Consider the following 19,853-nt stretch of genomic DNA (forward strand, 5'->3'; position numbering starts at 1 on the left):
CCAACTCTTCCCAACTCCAAACCCAGCATCAAAATGTAAAAAAACCATTAAAGGGTCTCATTAGGAATTTAGGAACTCGATGCTGAAAAGCCCCAAATGTGTAATTTGGAAACTGTGGAAGGATGGAAATCTTGATAAGCCCAGAGAAAAAAACCTTGTGAGTCAATGTCTGGGAACACAAATCCAATCCAAAATTCCCATTTTGCCTTAAATGAGATTTGTGATGGGGCTGCCCAGCTCTGAGGGGATTTTACCTTCATGGTTCTTCTCTTAATTCAGGAATTTTGGAGGTGGATTTTATCTCCATGGTTCTCTGAATTAAGGTGATTTGGAAGTGGATTTTACCTCCATGGTTCTTCCTTCATTAAGGTGATTTGGAAGTGGATTTTACCTCCATGGTTCTTCTCTGAACTAAGGTGATTTGGAGGTGGATTTTACCTTCATAATTCTCTGAATTAAGGTATTGTGGAAGTGGATTTTACCTTCATAATTCTCTGAATTAAGGTGATTTGGAGGTGGATTTTACCTCCATGGTTCTCTGAATTAAGGCAATTTGGAAGTGGATTTTACCTTCATGGTTCTTCCTTCATTAAGGTGATTTGGAAGTGGATTTTACCTTCATGGTTCTCTGAATTAAGGTATTGTGGAAGTGGATTTTGCCTTCATAATTCTCTGAATTAGGTATTGTGGAAGTGGATTTTACCTCCATGGTTCTTCCTTCATTAAGGTGATTTGGAGGTGGATTTTACCTTCATGGTTCTCCTCTTAATCAAGGTGATTTGGAAGTTCTGCCACTCCCAGTGCTGCTCCACCACGTGGGCAAAGATGACCTGGCCATTCCCACAGGCTCCTGCCAGCTGGGTGCCATCGATGGACCACGAAATGGCAAAAATGCTGCCAGTGTTGGGCTTCTCCAGGGCATAAGACCACTAAAAACAAGAAAAAAAAATCATAATTTCAGTTACTCTGTGATTTTAGAAATTATTTCTTGTCAGGAATACATTTGCAGGGTTGGGATTTTTCAAGCAGCGACAATAAATGGAGTTTTTGTTGAGTTGGGATTGGATGTTTAAGTCAATTTGGGAAATAAATAAAAGGAAAAGCAGCAGGTAAAGCAGAAATTAAAAAGTCACAATGTTGGGAGTACATCAGGTATCAGTTTTCTACTCATGATTTATTTTCATTCATAAATCCAGGCAATCACTACATAAAATTAAGGTGTTAAAGAAATAATTACATTTTCTCCACTCTGTTACTGTCCAAATGAAGGATTAACTAAAAATTTCCTCCAGAAAATACCTTAACTCTTAATTCCCTCAGCATTATCCATGAGACTCCTCTGAAGTTTAGATCCTTATTAAAAAAAGTCAAAAATTAGAATTTCCAGACCAAGACATTTTTAAAAATTCCCTGCATATCAGAAACAGGAATCATCCTGAATCTCCAAAGAGCTGGTTCCCTGAAAGTGGATGACAAATAAGAATTAAATAATCTTTTTTGGGAATTTCAGGAAGATATTCAAGCAGATTTTAGAACAAGAAGCAAATCTCAGTTATTTCCTCTTTATGTAATAGAATATTGTTAATGAGTAGAAATAATGCAGGAGGAGAAGGAGTAGTAATTTTGCTGAAATTGGAGAACTACTTGAAAATTTGAATATATTTTAAGTCTTACAGAGGAAATCAATAAAAATCATGTGATTGAAGTTAAATGTAAACATTGGATTGACTTTTGGGCACATGAAAATTATCCCAAAAGGGGCACAGCAGAAGATGCAGAAATATATCCAACAGCAGGAGATGCAGAAATATATTCAACATTATTTAAATATAAATAGGATGCTCTTATTTGCTAATTAAAATGATTAATTTGACCAGTGCTTCATTTTTATTATTTTTTATCACTGATCCCTCTACACTCCCAAGGCCTTGGGAACACAACTTGCCTAAAGGACAACCATAATAATTTATTTTATATATGAATACATAATTTCTTTTCATGATTTTTAATTGAAGAAATACAATTAAAATATTAATATTAAATGTGTAACTTTGCTCTTTACCACGAAGCTGCCTGACATCCCAGGGAGGGAGGAAAAATGAGAATAAAGAGCATTGAGTGCAAAATACACAGAGCAGCTGGCTGCAGCTACTGCTCATTTGTGCTTAAGAGATGAGTAATAAACTCTTCATAAATAATAAACTCAGGTAAAAAATAATGCTAAAAAATAAATAATAAACTATTAATAAACTCAGATAAAATAAAAATTAAAAAAAATAATAAACTCTTAATAAACCCAGAATAATACTAGTAATAATAATAATAATAATAGTCATCATCTCAGGTAAAAGAATCTTAATTTTCTACAGGAAATAAGCCTGTCTGCATTAAAATCCCCAATGACCTGTTCAGTATTAATTGCTGATTAAAACATTGCTTTTTAGCTTGCAGGAGTCTGAGCCAGACTTACCAGTAAATTCAATTACAGATCTGTGGATATCAAAATAAATCATTTTTAAATCAGCAAATTGACACTTTGCAAAAGAAAACTGCATTTGGTACTTTTCCTTCTAGATAATTGCATTTAAATTTTACTTACAAATTTGTAATTAAATTCTATTTATACACTGTCAGTGAAAATCAGTGAAATCAGAATCAGTACAGAAGGTGAAATAGGAAAATTCAGATTTATCCTTATACCTTTCCTCAAATAATCTTTAATTTAAAAACTTGTACCTTTTATAACCTTATTACCACCTTATAACCTATTATTATAACCTCATACCTTTAACCTTATACCTTTTCTCAAATAATCTTTGAAGGTTCCTCTTCATGAATTTAAAATATTTGAATTCACATTTCAAATTCATGGTTTGACTGAACACACCCAAAACACCACAGCAATTTTTTCCCAGAAAAGAGCAATAAACACAACAAGAAAGCAGGACAAAGAAAGTCACAAATAATCAAAGTTTGCTGCAAAAAATCTGAGCAAAAATGTTCAGAACCACAGGAAAGCCAAAGACAATGAAGACAATCTGTGCTCCCAGTGAAGGGAGGTGAAGCTGCATTAAATTGATTTTAATTGGAGAAAAAGCTGCAAAAAACTCTATAAAAATAATGATTCAGGGGTAAACCTTCAAGGGAGAAAAAGATTAATAAAAGTGGTTAAAATACAATAAAATATAATAATAAATGGTTCTTCCACACCCTTTTCTATCAGGTTATTGTTATACTCTTCTTTTTATTGTTAAAAAATAGCAATTTATGATTAGTTATGACCATAAGAGATGCTTGTGAACTCTGTGATTTTCAGGTAAAAATTTCATGTCCCAAAAAGCAAAATATTATTAAAAACAAAATATTCTGGTCAGCAAAAAGGTGCTGGCAATCACAAGCAGCTTTTGCTAATAAAACACCTACCTGTACACTGATATCCTGAGGAATATTTGCTGTATTATCAATAAATTTGGACAATTTCCAGAGTTTTACTCTGGAAATTTCTATTTTTATTATATTGATTTTTTTTTTCATATATATAAAATAAATTTGCTGAGTTTTACTCTGGAAAGTATTTTTAAATCATTAAAAAAATTAAAATAAAATTTTAAAATACTTAAAATATTTTTATTATTAAAATATTTTATTACATTTATTTTTTTTTTATCTATCTAAAATAAATTAGCAGAGTTGTACTCACCCCAGTTTTATCACAGAGCCGTAGAGTGTTGAAGGATCCCACAGCAAACAATTCTCCATCCAGAGCCCAGGCAATGGCAGTGATGGGATATTCATGGGGCTGGGAATTGTACAGGACACGGCCAAAACTGTCCCAGACCTGCAGCAAAACCCCAATTTCATCCATGGCACACTCTGGGTGCACTGGCATTATTCCAGAAAAATAAATCCCCCTCATGTTTTAGTGGAATTGGAAAAATTGCTATATTACAGTTCATTCTTGGTTTATATATATATATTTTTTTTTTTTTTGCATTTTTGTTACTGCAGAGGTGTAATTTCCCCTCATGTTTTCAGTGTAATGTGAAAAATCACCTGTATTTTATATATATATATAAAGATATAAAAAAATACATAAATATATATATAAATAATATATATATTTCTTTTGTTTTATATAGATATTTTTTGTATTGTTGTTACTCCAGAAATGTAATTTCCCCTCATGTTTTCAGGGGAACTTGAAAAAATCACCCGTATTATATGTGTGTGTGTATATATATATATATAATATATATATATTATATTATATATACATACGTGTGTGTGTGTAAAAATATATATATAAATAATATTGGTATTTAATATGTCTTGCTTTTGTTTTATATAGATATTTTTTGTATTGTTGTTACTCCAGAAATGTAATTTGCCCTCATGTTTTCAGTGTAATGTGAAAAATCACCTGTATTTTACATATATATAAAGATACAAAAAAATACATAAATATATATAAATAATATATATCTTTCGTTTTATATAGATATTTTTTTGTATTGTTGTTACTCCAGAAATGTAATTTCCCCTCATGTTTTCAGTGTAACTTGAAAAATCACCTGTATGAGATTTATATATATTTATATATAAAGAATATATATATTTTAATATAAATCCCCCTTTTTGTTTTTATATATATATTTTGCATTTTTCCTATTCCAGAAATATAATTTTCGCTCATGTTTTAGTGTAATTTGAAAAATCACCTATATTACAGTTCAGTTTTGGTTTATATATATTTTTGGTATTTTTCTTACTGCAGAAGTGTAATTTCCCCTCATGTTTCCAGTGTAACTTTAAAAATCACCTACATTATTCCTCACTCATATTTTATAAATACACTTCTTGTACTTTTATTATTCCAGAAGTATAATTTTCCCTCATGACATAAAAATTTTAGAAATAATTGCCCAAGTCAATTATGTGTAACTATAAATATAAATACAAATATAAATACAAATAAATATTTATACACAACACACATGTATATATAATTATTTAATTCATACTGGTTTATTTAATGCAACAGACTTGCTTTTTGCCATGGTAAATGTCACATAATTCTGGATAAAATATTCTGTATAAAATATTTTGCACCCCTGAGTTTTATTTCCTGTAAATTGCTCCAAGTCTATAAAAGAACCTGCAAATTTCCAAATACAGAGATTTTTAAAATGGAAATCAATCCACAAAACAATGTAATAATTTCTTGAATTTTTTAAATTTCTTAATTGTATATTTTCTATCACAGCCATTACAGAATTAAATGACAGAACCAACACATGACACATTTAAAAATCAGTTTTTATTTAAGGGAAGATACTCAAAAGGTGCTTTGTATTTTGGATGCAGATTATATTTCCTACATCCAAATAATATATATTAATATATTTTAAAATGTATTAATAGATTAATATAATAATATATTATAAAATATATTTTACTAAGAGATTCACTGTCCCTGTAGTAGAAAACAGCAGTTTTATCTCTTTTAATTTGATATGTCAGCTTCTATTAATTCAAATAATCACTTCTATATTTGTACATATTTTTCTTTTTGTTTCACCCCCATTTTAGCAATTTTTATTCTGCAGTATTAAAAAAAATTGTAATATTATCTTACTACAGAGTGAGGTGTATTTATAAATAATAAATTTTTTTCTTGGAAAGTGCGATTGATGATTTCTCATTTCATTTTGGGCTTCCAGGGTAAAATTCAGAAATTTCAGGATCTCTAATAAGTTTTTAGTCAGGGAGTTAAAATGAAGCAGAGCTCACCTTGTACCTGCAATCCTCCCCTGCAGACAGGATCAGATCATTCACTGAATTCCAGTCAGTTTTCAAAATCAAACCATCGTGGGCTTTCCACTGAAAGGGAAAAAATCAATTCCACAATTGTGACAACTCCTATTTTTAATATTCATCACTTGTTGGACTTGATGATCTCGGAGGTTTTTTCCAATCTTAACAATTTTATGATTTAGCAGAAAAGGAAATTAAATAAAGCCTGAACGAGGCAGAATCAAAGCACAAAAACCTGCATTAAAATCCTTCATCTAAAAATCCATTAAAATTTTTAATCCAAAAAATTCAAATTCAACAAGACAAAAGGGAAAGGCTGATGTGTACTTGTTTCTGTAAATAAATCTTATTAATGAATCAGATTATGAATGGTACCTGCAGAACTTTCGCATTTGGCTGGAGGGGTTTGATAATCAGCTGCTGCCCTGAGGTGTAGAGAACTTTGTCAGAGTCAGGGGCCCAGGACACTGAGTACACTGGAGTTGCTGTGAGCATGGAAAAAAATCTATTTTATATATATATATTATATATAATAATAAAAATAAATAATATTGATGGTAAGATACAACAGAGCATAATAAATAAAATATATAATTATATATAATGTATAAATAGATATATTTAGGTACATAAAATATAATACATAATTACTGCATAAAATAGATTTATATTACATAAATATCTATGTAGATAATACTGCATATATATACTATACATTATATAAATATATATAATATATATAAAGTATATATATATACTTTACACATTTCTCAAGCCTCTTTATCTATTGCCATTTATACATTAACAATTCCCAAAACTTTTACAAGTGAAAGGTTTCAAGTCCAGAAAAACAACAGGAAATAGCTGCATTTTGTATTGATATTCAGATAAATACAGATTTTATTCACTGGTTTATTCAGATTTTACCCTCTGATACAATTTTACTCCCAACTGTCACTCCAGAAATACAGAAAATCAAAGTAATACTCACCAAGAGACATCAGAAAATCAATCTTTTCAGCCCAAATTATGAGGCTGGACACAAAAATGGGTGGGAAAAGTTTTGTGTTGCACCTCAATTGTTCTTTTTTAGATTTTTGGGTACCATAATTAACACAGATTTTTGTTTTGCTGTACAAACATCCCATTCATAGTAACTTCCAAAATAAATGACAATAAATCCAAGTGGCCACAGGCTGGACAGATTTTTCCCAATTAACTGAAACTTTCTTAGACTGAAAGTCTCAGAATTTTGTATCTGGAATAAAGCTGACTGTTCCATTTTAAAATCATGTTCCAGTTTTCAAATTAGATTTTTTGAAAACAGAATAAAGCAAAAATTACACATGGAAAAACATCCAGGGAAAAAATAAGAATTTAAAAAAGTCAGACTTGCCAACCATGCAAATATTTTCCATATTATTTGACAAGATTTGTCTCTGAAGAAAAATCAAAGGACTTTGCTACTTGATTCCTTGAAATAAAACTAAGAAAGTTAAGCAAAAAGCTTCTCCAAGTATTAAACTGAGCAACTGAATTAAAATTGTTCAAATAAACCATCTTTAATGTAACTTTAGGGTAATAAAAAACCCCAAAAGGCTTAAAAATGCTCTTAGAGGATAAAATTCTCGGTGACAATTTTGGCATATTAAATTCTATCTCTAAAAATGACTCAGGAATATTTTGATGAGATTGAGATAATTAAGTGATTGAGCTGCCCTGAAATCATCCAGTATCTCCCCACTTTTCCCTGTGCAAAAAGCTGATTTATTATGGTTAAACTCCATTTGAGCTCCCAAATATTCACCCTCCAAACTGAGACCTGGTGTCGTTGCTCCTGAAGATTTCTGTATTTCATAGATTCTCTTTCAGGGAATTTTATTCCTTAAAAATCCAGAATTATTATGGCAGACTTTTTAAACTTGTCAACCCTCAGAGCAGACAAGTCCCAGAAACACAACATATATTAAATAAATGTGGCTCTGGCTGTTTTCCTCCTGGCAATTCCTGGTGAAAATGCCATAAATTCTGTCCCCAGCTGGAGCAGAAATTCTAAATAAACTCCTTTTTTTTTTTTTTTTTGTCCTTTCCTAATGCTGATCTAACAATCAGAAGAGTTTTCTATTTAAACCAAATGTTTGCCTTTTTTATGATGGCTGAGGACTTAACCACAATTTCCAGGGCTTAACAGCAGGAGCTGAGTTAACTCATTTCCTCCTGCACTTAACAAGGGCTGCCTTGGGAAAATGCTGCCAACACCCTGCAAACCCAGAGGAGCAGCCCCACTGCAGCAGAAACAGGAATATTCTGGCAAAAAAGGCAGAAAATTGGGATTTGAGGAAGGAAGGTCTGGTTTATCCCACAGCAGAGTTGGTAATTGCAAGAGTTTTGTGGGATTTGGGATTGTCACAGGAGGAGAAACATTAATTTAAATGATTTCAGATCTTGGGAGGGTGTTTCCAAAAGAATATTCCTAAAGAATAGAGGTATCAGGAATGAATTCCTCCCTGGGAGGGCTGGGATGGAATTCCCAGAGCAGCTGTGGCTGCCCCAGGATCCCTGGAAATGTCCCAGACAGGTTTGGGATACAGGGATGGGATTTAAGGTCCTTCCAATCCAAACCATTCCAGGATTCCATGAGAATCTTGTGAGATCCCTAAGAAATCCAAGGAAAAAAGGTTTCCTCAGCCAAATGGATCACTGGAAGCCCAAACCCAACATTTCAGTGTAAGGAGAAGGAGGAATAAAAGGAAGAATTTAAGGGAATTTAAGGAGGAATAAAGGCCAAAGACAGAACAGGCACGTGGATCATCAGCCCAAAATCCAGCCTGAAAATTTATTTCCAGCACAAAGAGTGGAATGGGGCAAAGGAATGTTGGCAGTGGGGATTTTTTCAGTTCTCATTATAATAAAAGAAGGGAAAGTGATTGGAAAATTCATTTGGTTGAACATAATGCACCATTCCTGCAGAACCCTGCCCTGACCCAGGTATGGCCATGTTACCACTGGGACTGTGGGGCTCTGACTCTGAATTTAAAGATTTCAGGGCCTCACAGGATTTGAAGTTGAAAACATAAACACAAGGTGACAGTTACTCCATGGGGACTCAAGTGTGCTTTTGTACTGCACCAGAAACCTGCAGAAACCAATGAAAATTCATGTTTGAAACAACAGCATGGAATTCACCTGATATGCTTTTTCAAACCCCAAACAGGCAAAATAATGCATAAGAAACCTGACAACATAAACTGAGAAATGCTAACAAATATGTGCTTTGGTTTGAATATTTTGTTTAAATTCTAGTTCAGTTGGTTTATCTTTTTACCTGACAAACATTGTATGAGCACAAGAACTTCCTTAAAAGAACTGCAATGCATTTTCTATTCAGTGCTGTGGTTAAAGTGCCTTCCCCAGGTTGAAAGCATTCAGATCATTTGTTTCAGACTGAGATAAGGGCCCTGACATTTACCCCAAGCCCAGGTGCATGTGGTTTCTTCAAAAATGTCACAGGGTCACACAGGCTCCATCTATGAAGTCTGAAAAACAAAATTGAGCTGAGGATCTTCACTGCAATGGCCTCAAATCCTCAGCGTGGGATGAGACTGCTGCCTAAAAATATTGCGGCACTTTGAGTCTGAAAAATGAAATACTTTCAAAAAATCTTATTGAAATGCAACTCTGATTTATATTTAATTTTAATTAAGGCTTTAACACCCTTGAACAAACCATCCCTGCCATATTCAGGGTCTGTTATTTAAATATATTTCAGAATAACCCAAATGAACAAGTTGTGCTGGAGCTCATAGCAGAGAACTCACCTTGCTGAGCCAAGGTGGATCTCAGCATTCCACTTTTAGACCAGATTTTCACTTGGCCATCTTCCCCAGCTGCAAACGAGCACAGAAATCAGCAAATGCCATGCAATATCCACTCTAACAAATGTATTTGTATTTGCTCAGGAAACACTGGAGTTAAAATAAACCCAGCTTTTCTTACAGGTGAATTCCTTTTGTTTCATCTTCCAAACATAGAATAGGAAGTATAGGAAGCAAAAATATTTAAGATGTTTCTTTGGTTATTATCAAGAAATCCTCCTTCCCTGAAGATCCCCAAACTCTTTTCTGAAGCTGGTCCTAGCAAGGGAAAATCCACCATTATTTAAGCACCCCAAATTCTGTATTTCTGATTCCTTCAATGGCCCAAGAGCTGCTTAGAGGAGTCTGAGAAGGCCCAGGGCAGCAGGAGCAGATTTGATGGATTCAACTGGAGATTTCACAGCTGATAAATGAAGATAACTCTGGATGGCTTCAATTTTCTACCATAACTGTGTGTTACCAAATAACTCAGTTTATTTATTGAAGAATTCATTGCTAAGCACTACACAGCACACTTAGGGCTGTTTTACAGCACACAATTCCTGCTGTGGTGTCATTTTTAAAATGCTTCACTTTAGGCCTCCCAGATGCAATTAATGAGGAAAAGGAAATTAATGGATTCTTCCATTCAAATATAATTTATTTGCCACATTTCAGGTTTTTACATCTGGCCAGTGTTGTTTGAAATGTTTTAAAAATGTTTAAAAAGCCCACTCAAAATTAAAAATCTTATTTGTGCACATTTGATGCTGCTGAAATACAACCATAAAAATATTTGAAGTGGTGCAGTAGCAATGATTTATTTAGTCTTCCTCCAAGTACAGCTGTGGTAGAAGAGGAGTTGATCTCCTCAGAATAAACTGGAAGTGGTGATGAATTCCCACACTCCCCAAAAAGTGTCAGTGTCATGCAGCCTCATAAAAAAAAAAGGGATTCAAAAGACAATTTTGACTTTGTCTTTGGAGAAGTTCCTGAGGCAAAGCTGTCTTTAAAAAGAGCAATATTTCCATCCCTCTGGGATTTCAGAGGAACAGGCCAGACTGAGTTCCTTGAAGCAGCATTTCAGAGTCTGGAAAATTATTATTTCCAAAATTAATTTTGGAAAAAATCCAGAATTATCTGCAGTTCTTGTGGCCAGAGGGATCAGCTGTGCTCCATCAGCAGGAGGCTGACACACCACAAACCCAGCAAGGAGCCCAGCACAGGCACTGCAGCAGCTCCCCAAAACCCAGACAGAATCTGGGACAAAAACCACCAAAAGCAACTCATTAATAAAAGATTTGGGACAAAAAAATGGTGTAGAGATGAAGAAATTGTGGGCTCACTCCTCTATCACTAATATGAACAAGCTGTAGGTAATAATTACTGATAATTAAGGAATAAAGCACAGGAATATTCAAGATCAATGAGCCTTTTTGGCTAAAAAACCCCAAATGTGCAGGGATATAAAATGCACCAATTTAGCAACTTCTTCTTGCAACAGACAGAAAAGAAAGAAATCAAATATTCTCCTTTCTGAAGTTCAGAACAGCCACAAAACCATCTGAGCACTCTGATATTAAAACATTTACTTTCAAGTAATTGGATGATTTAAATGAAAAAGAGAAATATTTTTACTACATTTATTAATTAAAAAGGACAACACTAAGCTAAAATACATTAATAGTGCAAAATGAACTCCTAGTAAAAAGGTGATAACCTCTGTGATAACTAAGACCAAAAAAAAGCAGATTATTATTTAAGTTTACAAAGCACTTTATTAATTTAGGAATGCTCACCTGTAACCAGGGCTGTTCCCTCATAATTCCACCTTCCTGCAAGGACAGCTCCACAATGGGCTTCAACACTTTTCTCCACTCTTCCTAGCTTGGAAATCAAGTGGAATTTCCCTAAAAAAATAAAAAAGTTAATAGAATTTACAGAATTATGTAATTATCATTACATTATTAATTACATTCTATATTATTACAGCAGTGCTGGTACCCCCTGTGGAAAGCACACAGACAAACCAAGAAAGCAGCAACACAAAGAGCACTTCCAGTTGTTTTTCACAGCTCAAATCAGAATTATTCCTGGGATGGAATTCCACAGCAGCCAACCCCAAAGTTTGTAATGACTTCAACAGAAGGATCAGGAAGTTTTTCTTCCCAAATAAGGGATGCTGCTTAAACCCAGGAAGATCAAATTTAAACTGGAGCAAAGAGCAGACAATGGAGAGCTTGGAAAAATAAGCAGCCCAGTAATTGAAATTAAGTACTTTAAAATCAAATTATTTTTAGTATTATTTGATCTAAGCTGCCAGACTGAACCACTGCAAGGGAGCTCCTGAGTGACCAGAACTTTTGGCACAATCATCCAGCTAAATCTCTGCCAGTGCAAGATTTCCAGGGAAAAGACTTCTAACACTGATAAAAAACTATGGTTTGGATAAATCAGTTTATGTGAACAGTTTATTATGGAATCCCAGACTGGTTTGGGTTGGGAGGGATCTGAAATCCCACAGGGCAGGGACACCTTTCACAGCCCAGGCTGCTCCAAGGCCCCTCCAACACTTCCAAGGTGTTCATTTAATGCATTCCATTCTTCTGTAATTATAAAATAAAATTTATCTCATGGATGTATCACTTATTGCACAGAACACCTCTCAGGTCTGACATTTTCATGTTTCATATGTAAGCAAGAGCTGGATTTAGAGGAATTCAATGTCAATTCCTCCAAGTCAATTGCCAAAATGGCCTTTTCTGCTTTTTCGCTGAAAACAACTTTTATTTTCTGAGAAATATATATTTTATTTTCTGCACCTTTTCCCATGCAGTGTCTTTGCTCCACCTGTATCCAGGACCTTTTTCACTGGAGCATCCTTAAACCCAATCTCCCAGGAGCAGGAATATTCCCATATTCCCAATGTCCCAGGAGCAGGAATATTCCCATATTCCCAATCTCCCAGGAGCAGGAATATTCCATATTCCCAATCTCCCAGGATCAGGAATATTCCATATTCCCAATCTCCCAGGAGCAGGAATATTCCATATTCCCAATCTCCCAGGAGCAGGAATATTCCCATATTCCCAATCTCCCAGGATCAGGAATATTCCATATTCCCAATCTCCAGGAGCAGGAATATTCCCATATTCCCAATCTCCCAGGAGCAGGAATATTCCCATATTCCTAATCTCTCAGGATCAGGAATATTCCCATATTCCCAATCTCCCAGGAGCAGGAATATTCCCATAATCCCAATCTCTCAGGATCAGGAATATTCCCATATTCCCAATCTCCCAGGAGCAGGAATATTCCATATTCCCAATCTCCAGGAGCAGGAATATTCCCATATTCCCAATCTCCCAGGAGCAGGAATATTCCCATAATCCCAATCTCTCAGGATCAGGAATATTCCCAATCTCTCAGGATCAGGAATATTCCATATTCCCAATCTCTCAGGAGCAGGAATATTCCCATATTCCCAATTTCTCAGGATCAGGAATATTCCATATTCCCAATCTCCCAGGAGCAGGAATATTCCCATATTCCCAATCTCCCAGGAGCAGGAATATTCCCATGCCATCACCTCCAGGACTGGCATGAAGGGGCTGAGCTCTTCAGAGCCATCACTTTTTTCAGGATATAAATTTTATATATTGATTTTATATTTTGAAACAGCTCCCACGGATCCAAGCAGAACCCCTGAATATTTCTGTGAGCAATTCCTCAGCTCATAACAGATGAAATTCCAGTGGCAGCTCAAGCAGCTGGGAAGGAACTGAAGGATTTGGTGAAGGCAGAATATCAGGAAAAAGGGCAATGTCAAAGTATCAGATAAAATCCTGTTATCCAGGGAAAACTCCACTATTTTCCCAATCTTTTGCATCCTCTCCCACTCCACAAGCTCCTACTTCTCTCACAAGGCCCCTTCCAAAGAGGGAAACAGAGGAAATTGTAGCTGAGCAGGGAAGAACATGGTTACATGTAAAAGCAGGATCAACTTTCCAGAATTCCTCTGGAAAAAATGTGATCATCACTTAAAACTGTATCCTAACCCTTCTGCAGAACAGGGGAAATCAAGTTTTCAGGGACAGCAGCTTTAATTCTGCAACTTCTTGGCTTTTCCAACAGGGGAATTCACAATTGCTGCCAGCCAAAAGCTTTTTCCATGGCATTCCCACAGGGAGGTTTCTCCATTTCCATGGATTTCTGTTCTACTGAGGCAACAGAGACTTTCAAATTACAACTGATTACACAAAAAAGAGGAAATTTTAGCCAAATGCCTGGTGTAGGTAGAAGGGATTCAGCTTAACCTCTGGTCCTTTATTTTTATTAAGTACTGAAGACAGAACTGTCCTCAACCTGAAAATGACTCCCCAGTTTTGCAGGAATTTCCAGTGGGAGACTCCCAGCCTATCCAAACACAGAATATGAAACATGGATGTTTTGTTCATTAACTTCCATGGACTCTTAAATGCTGACCTAATATAAAATTGTCAAGAAAAAATTAAAAATAAAAAGGTTGAATCACTTATGATTTGTCCTTAATTTGAAGGTTAAAGCCAAAAATACTCTTCATTTTTGTTAAAAAATAGCAACAAGACCAATGTCAGTAGGAAATAAAAGAACAATATCCCCCAAGAGATGCATTTCAGAAGAAAACCCAAGGGGACTAAATTTACATTTGCTCTCATTTCAAACATCTGCAGTTCAACTAGGAATTGTAAAGACATTATGCTGCTTTTCCATTGGATTCAGCAAGTTTGCAGGAATCCTTATCACACAGGGGACTTGGCTGCTGCAGGAGAGCTGCAGGAGTAAGCTGGGGCAGGAAAACTCGTGCAGGAAGAAAAATCTGGCGGGGGGCAAAATCTTTTTGGGGAGAAGGGGAATAGAAATCCCAAGGGAAAAATCCTTCTGGGGAGAAGGGGAATAAAAACCCCAAGGGAAAAATCCTTTTGGGGAGAAGGGGAATAAAACCTCCAAGGGTAAAATCTTTTTGGGGAGAAGGGGAATAAAACCTCCAAGGGAAAAATCGTTTTGGGGAGAAGGGGAATAAAACCTCCAAGGGTAAAATCTTTTTGGGGAGAAGGGGAATAAAAACCCCAAGGGAAAAATCCTTTTGGGGAGAAGGGGAATAAAACCTCCAAGGGTAAAATCTTTTTGGGGAGAAGGAGAATAAAACCTCCAAGTGTAAAATCCTTTTGGGGAGAAGGGGAATAAAACCTCCAAGGGAAAAATCCTTTTGGGGAGAAGGGGAATAAAACCTCCAAGGGAAAAATCCTTTTGGGGAGAAGGGGAATAAAACCTCCAAGGGTAAAATCTTTTTGGGGAGAAGGGGAACAAAAACCCCAAGGGAAAAATCCTTTTGGGGAGAAGGGGAATAAAACCTCCAAGGGTACAATCTTTTTGGGGAGAAGGGGAATAAAAACCCCAAGGGAAAAATCCTTTTGGGGAGAAGGGGAATAAAACCTCCAAGGGTAAAATCTTTTTGGGGAGAAGGGGAATAAAACCTCCAAGGGTAAAATCTTTTTGGGGAGAAGGGGAACAAAAACCCCAAGGGAAAAATCTTTTTGGGGAGAAGGGAAAAAATCCCAAGCAATCCTCAGAGCTTCTTGCTCCCCAAATAATGCCTTGTACTTGACTGACATGAGCACTCAATGGTACGAAACAACCAGTATTATAAACATTTTTAAAATTTATTATTTTTAATTTTATTATTAGAAATATTTTAAGTTGCCTTACCATCAGAGCTGGTGAGAACAAAGCTCTCGGCCTGGGACTGCTTCTTGCCACCGATGCCTCTGGGGAACCAGTGCAGGTCCAAGGGATAAACCTCATCTGGCAGCCTCAGCACGCGCGTGGTCTCGCTGCTCACGGGGTTCCATTTCATCACCTGGTGGTCGTCGCTGCAGGAGAACAGCTCGTCAGCTGTGGTCCAGCCCACACAGCTCACCAAGCCCTTATGTGAAATCCAGTTAAGGAACCTGAAAAGTTGAACCACCAGAAACAATCCAATACCCCCGTCTCAACTCCTTAGAGCTGAAGGGACAATACGGGAAGATTATTTTGATAACATTGTGTGGAATGTTTAATACTAAAAAAAAAAAAAAAAAAAATCTTCGTTCTTCATTTTTTTGCTCTTATGTGCCAAGAAGAGCTGGTAAAAATTAAGTCCAACGAAGTAAATTTTCGTTTCGTAAAATGAAAATATTTCATAAAAATCAAATTCTTATCATGATGTAAAGTTATGGAAAGCTGGCTAAAATGTTGGGTTAGTGAAGGGTCTTAGTGCAAAATACAATGCAAAACACCCAACTTTCATTCAAAAGTGTTGGTTTATCTACACCATATGTAAGTGTTTATTATTATAAGTACATATTTATCATATGTAAGTGTGCAGTGTCTCTTAAAACATTGTCCTTAAAGGCTGCAGTCAATGACAAGGGGAACAAAGGAAAAACAGGAAAAAAAAAGGCATCTGCAATTTACAAATATTTTACTGAAATTTCAGCAACAAAAAAATATTTTCTGGAAGAGTCCATTCAGAATGAACACGATGTTCCATGCTTTTTTTCTGTGACAAAGGATATGTTTTGGCTCCTTTAAAAGGGAAGTCTTCAGTCTCATCTCAGTTGTTCAGATGGAGCATTAAAACCATGTGTTATAACTGCAATAAAAGAAAACAAATACATATATAAGTATGGATAATGAACATAATATACACAAGCAGCCAAAATTCAAGAGGAAGACACTAACACTAAAATTAAAAGGTCTGAAGTAATTTTACATCACTACTGGGGGAAAAGAGGCACCAAGAAATACCTGAGTTTAAAGAGAATTCTGTTTTCACATTATCCAACTGAATAAGGACAACTTGAAGAAAAAATGAACAGTGATTCCTTAATGTTGGAAAAGACCTTTAAGATCAAGCCTGAAACATCAGAGGTTGGAGCACTGGAGATCCCCTGTGCTGACACACAGCCAGCAAGAGAAAACCTGGTATTTTCCTTCCAAATCCCAGAACTTTATTATAATTTTAAAGCATTTTAATGGCTCTGTATGTGCTGCTGTAAGGCTGAACGCCTATCCTGGGCCATCCACAGGTACATCCATCACTGCCAGCCCACGTATTCCCTCCGTCCCAAGGAATCCAGCAGGAGTTTTAGGAGAGATGTGGCAATAAGCAGGAATTCTAGGCAGGAATTCTAAGCAGGAATTCTGGGGACTCGGAGAAGCCAAAGCGCCTGACGCCTCCTGCCTTTCCCACCCGGAGCTGCTGGCCCGGAGATGAGGATCGGGAGCGGCGGAGCAGAGCGGGATGGGGGCAGCGCAGGGAAGGAATGCCAGAGGGAAGGAAAACCAGCGGGCGGGATGGGGAAGGCAGCGGGAAGGGATGGGGGCAGAGCAGGAAAGGGAAGGAATGCCACAGCACGATGGGGGAATGCCGAGAAGGAAAAGCAGCCGGCGGAACGCGGGGCACGGAGAGAAGGAGACACCAAACCCTCGGGGCAGCCTCGGCCAGCACCGCCCGCGCCAGCACCCGCTGTTCCCTCCGTCTGCATTTTACCAAGAAGCAATCATCCAACCCCTCCTGAGGGCCGGGGCTCCCCCGCCCTGCCCTCAGCTGTCCCCCGGAGCTCTCCGGCCCCTCCATCCGCCCGTCCCACGCCCAGCCGGGGGTCACGGCTCCCGACCCCGTCGCCCACCGCAGCGGTGACTCAGCCGAGGGGAGGGGGCCGGCGGCCGCCGCCTCCCCAGCGCGCCTTTACCTGCGCGGGCAGCGGGAGAGAGCGGCAGAGCGGCGGCCGGAGCCCGCTCCCGGCGGAGCCCGCTCCCAGGGGAGCCCGGGGCGATCCCGCCGCCAGCTCCCGGGATGATCCCGCTCCCGGCGGATCTCGCTCCCAGCCGATCCCGGGATGATCCCGCCTGCCGCTCCCGGCGGATCTCGATCCCGGGATGATCCCGCCTCCCCGTCCCGCTCCCGTCGCCTCAGGAGCGGCGGCTCCCGCTCCCCCCGCCGCCAAGCGCCGCCGTCGCTATGGCGACTTCTCGCGAGACCGCATCCTCTTCATCCTCCTCCTCCGCCACCTCACGGCTCCCCCCCGGCCCCCCCAAGGTGCCACGGCGCCGCCCGTTAATTAATTAAACCCGCTTCAAAATCGCCGCGCTCTCACCATTTTTAAAAATTTTTTTCACTAGTAATTTTTTTTTTTAATATTTTTTTATTAATTTTAAACTAGCGCGTGTTACTCAGCAACTAAGCGCCGCCCACTGACCTACTTCTAAAATTAAAATTAACCCTTTTCTCCGCCGGCACGGCCGCGAGGCTGTGTTACCTCGCCGCCCTCACCCCCTAATGTCTCCCACCCCCCCGTGTCTGCCCAGAAAAAGCCGCTCCCGGCGGATTTCTGGGCGCTTTCCCCTCCCTGCTGTAACGAACACAAGATGGCGGGCGGGGGCGGCGGTGCCGTTCAAACCCGCGGGCCCGGCCCCTCCCGTCCCAGCCTGCCCCGCGCTTTTCTAACGAATTTCGGTTCGAGTTCGCCATTTCGGCGCCATTTTCGAGTGTGGAAGCGGCCGAGCTTCTACAGCAGCCGGAGCTGCCCGCGCTGCCGCCGCCTCGCCGGGGCACGGAGCCGCCGGGACGAGCAGGTACGAGCTCGGCGGGAGGAAGTGATGGCGGTTCGCCTCAGGGCGGTGGGGTGGGGGGGCTTCGCGGCGGAGGAGGTGCCCTCAGGGGGCTGCCCCGGGCAGGGGGTGCTGAGGGGACGGTGCTGATGGCGAAAACAGAAATGCTGGGAGAGTTGAGGGGAGACAAGGGATGCTGAGGTGGAGATTAGGATTTTTGAGGGGACGGTGCTAAGGGGGGGAGACAAGTGGCGTTGAAGGGAAGATGCTGAGGAGGAGACAGGAGGCGCTGAGGCAGAAGGCGGGAGGTGCCGAGGGGATGGCAGGAGGTGCTGGGGGATCGGCGGTTCTGCCCCGCGCCTCATTTCCCCACTTCCCCCGGGCCCGGAGGGAGCAGAAGCGGCGGCAGAGCCTCTCTCTCCCCGGCCGGGCTGCCCCGCTGAGGGTCCCCCTGAGGGCTCGGGGCCCGGCGGCTCCGTCCCGGCTGCTGTCGGCTCAGGGCTCTGAGGAGCGGCTCCCCGAGGGGTTGTGCAGCCCAAGGGCTCCGCCGTGCCCTGAGGGAGCCCCGCGGACCGCGGGGGACGGGGAAGTTCAGGGATAGCGGAGAGACCCGACTTTAATCTGCTTAGAGAGGGACCCTTCTATCCCTGGCTCTGCCTGCTGCTTTGATGCTTGAAGGGTGAGAGAAAAATCCCAAGAAAGCTCATAACGATTCGTTTAAAAGAGCTGGACTCGATGATCCCTGTGGGTCCTCTCCAGCTCGGAATATTCTGGGATTCTGTGACTTGGAAAGAGCGTGACAAGGGTGCAGTCTGGCTCCTTGTGCTTTGAAAAAGCCCCAGATTTGTCACTGACAGGGCTTGTCGCTATCACGTTTAATCGGCTGTTCATAAGGAAGCTTTTCTGTCCGTCTCGGGCTCTTTTTTCGCCGTCCCCGTGAGGAAAGCGGCGCTTGGCAGCAGAGATGCTTTTACCGAACACCTTCGAGCTGGCTCGGGGGAGGGGCTGGGCACGAATTTGTTAAATTTGTTAGAGACGATGTGGCAGCTGATTTATCGCGATTTAAAAGCTGAGGTCAAGTAGTTCGGCTTGTTCATTCTGCTGAAGTGTCCGAGCGGGGGGGGAAGGGTTGGGAAGGTAAATAGGTCTATATTGCACAATTCTGTTGGAGTGGAGCAGTTTGGGGAAAAAAAAATAAATAAATGTGCTTTGAGAGGCTGTAATTGTCCGCGACAGCCATTGCGGAACAGTTCTGAACGAGGGCATGAACTGAAATTGCCTGAAAATGAGTTCTGTCTCTCATTTCCCCCCTCCCCCATTGTCCCAAACGAAGGACTCTCATGAGAGTGTGGGCTGGGGGTAGGTCTGAAAACGTCAAATGATTGGCACCAATTGTAAGATGACTTTCTAACCACGTCAGTTTTTTATCTTGTGAGAAGTAAACTTTCTCATGTCTGTTTTTCTGCGAACTCACTTCGCCACTTGCTGCGATTTCAAGTCTTTGGGGAGAATTTTGCTCCTTTTCTTCTCATCGGGTGCTTTCTGCTCACC

The 19,853-nt window shown here is 39.3% G+C and overlaps 1 protein-coding gene across 1 annotated transcript in view; it reads right to left on the reverse strand.

Moving 5' to 3' along the window:
- Nucleotides 1-15,633, reverse strand: part of IFT80 (intraflagellar transport 80) — a 28,964-nt gene extending 13,331 nt beyond the window's left edge. The window contains exons 1-7 of the mRNA XM_058031435.1: nt 15,417-15,633; nt 11,468-11,578; nt 9,633-9,701; nt 6,190-6,299; nt 5,791-5,880; nt 3,701-3,838; nt 750-929 (exon numbers count right to left, since the gene is read on the reverse strand). Coding sequence (XP_057887418.1) covers nt 750-929; nt 3,701-3,838; nt 5,791-5,880; nt 6,190-6,299; nt 9,633-9,701; nt 11,468-11,578; nt 15,417-15,564 — 846 coding nt within the window. The 5' untranslated portion in view covers nt 15,565-15,633. The remainder of the gene's footprint in view (nt 1-749; nt 930-3,700; nt 3,839-5,790; nt 5,881-6,189; nt 6,300-9,632; nt 9,702-11,467; nt 11,579-15,416) is intronic.
- Between the last annotated feature and the right edge of the window lie 4,220 nt (nt 15,634-19,853).

The sequence above is a fragment of the Melospiza georgiana genome, chromosome 10, assembly GCF_028018845.1.
Source record: "Melospiza georgiana isolate bMelGeo1 chromosome 10, bMelGeo1.pri, whole genome shotgun sequence".
NCBI lineage: Eukaryota > Metazoa > Chordata > Aves > Passeriformes > Passerellidae > Melospiza > Melospiza georgiana.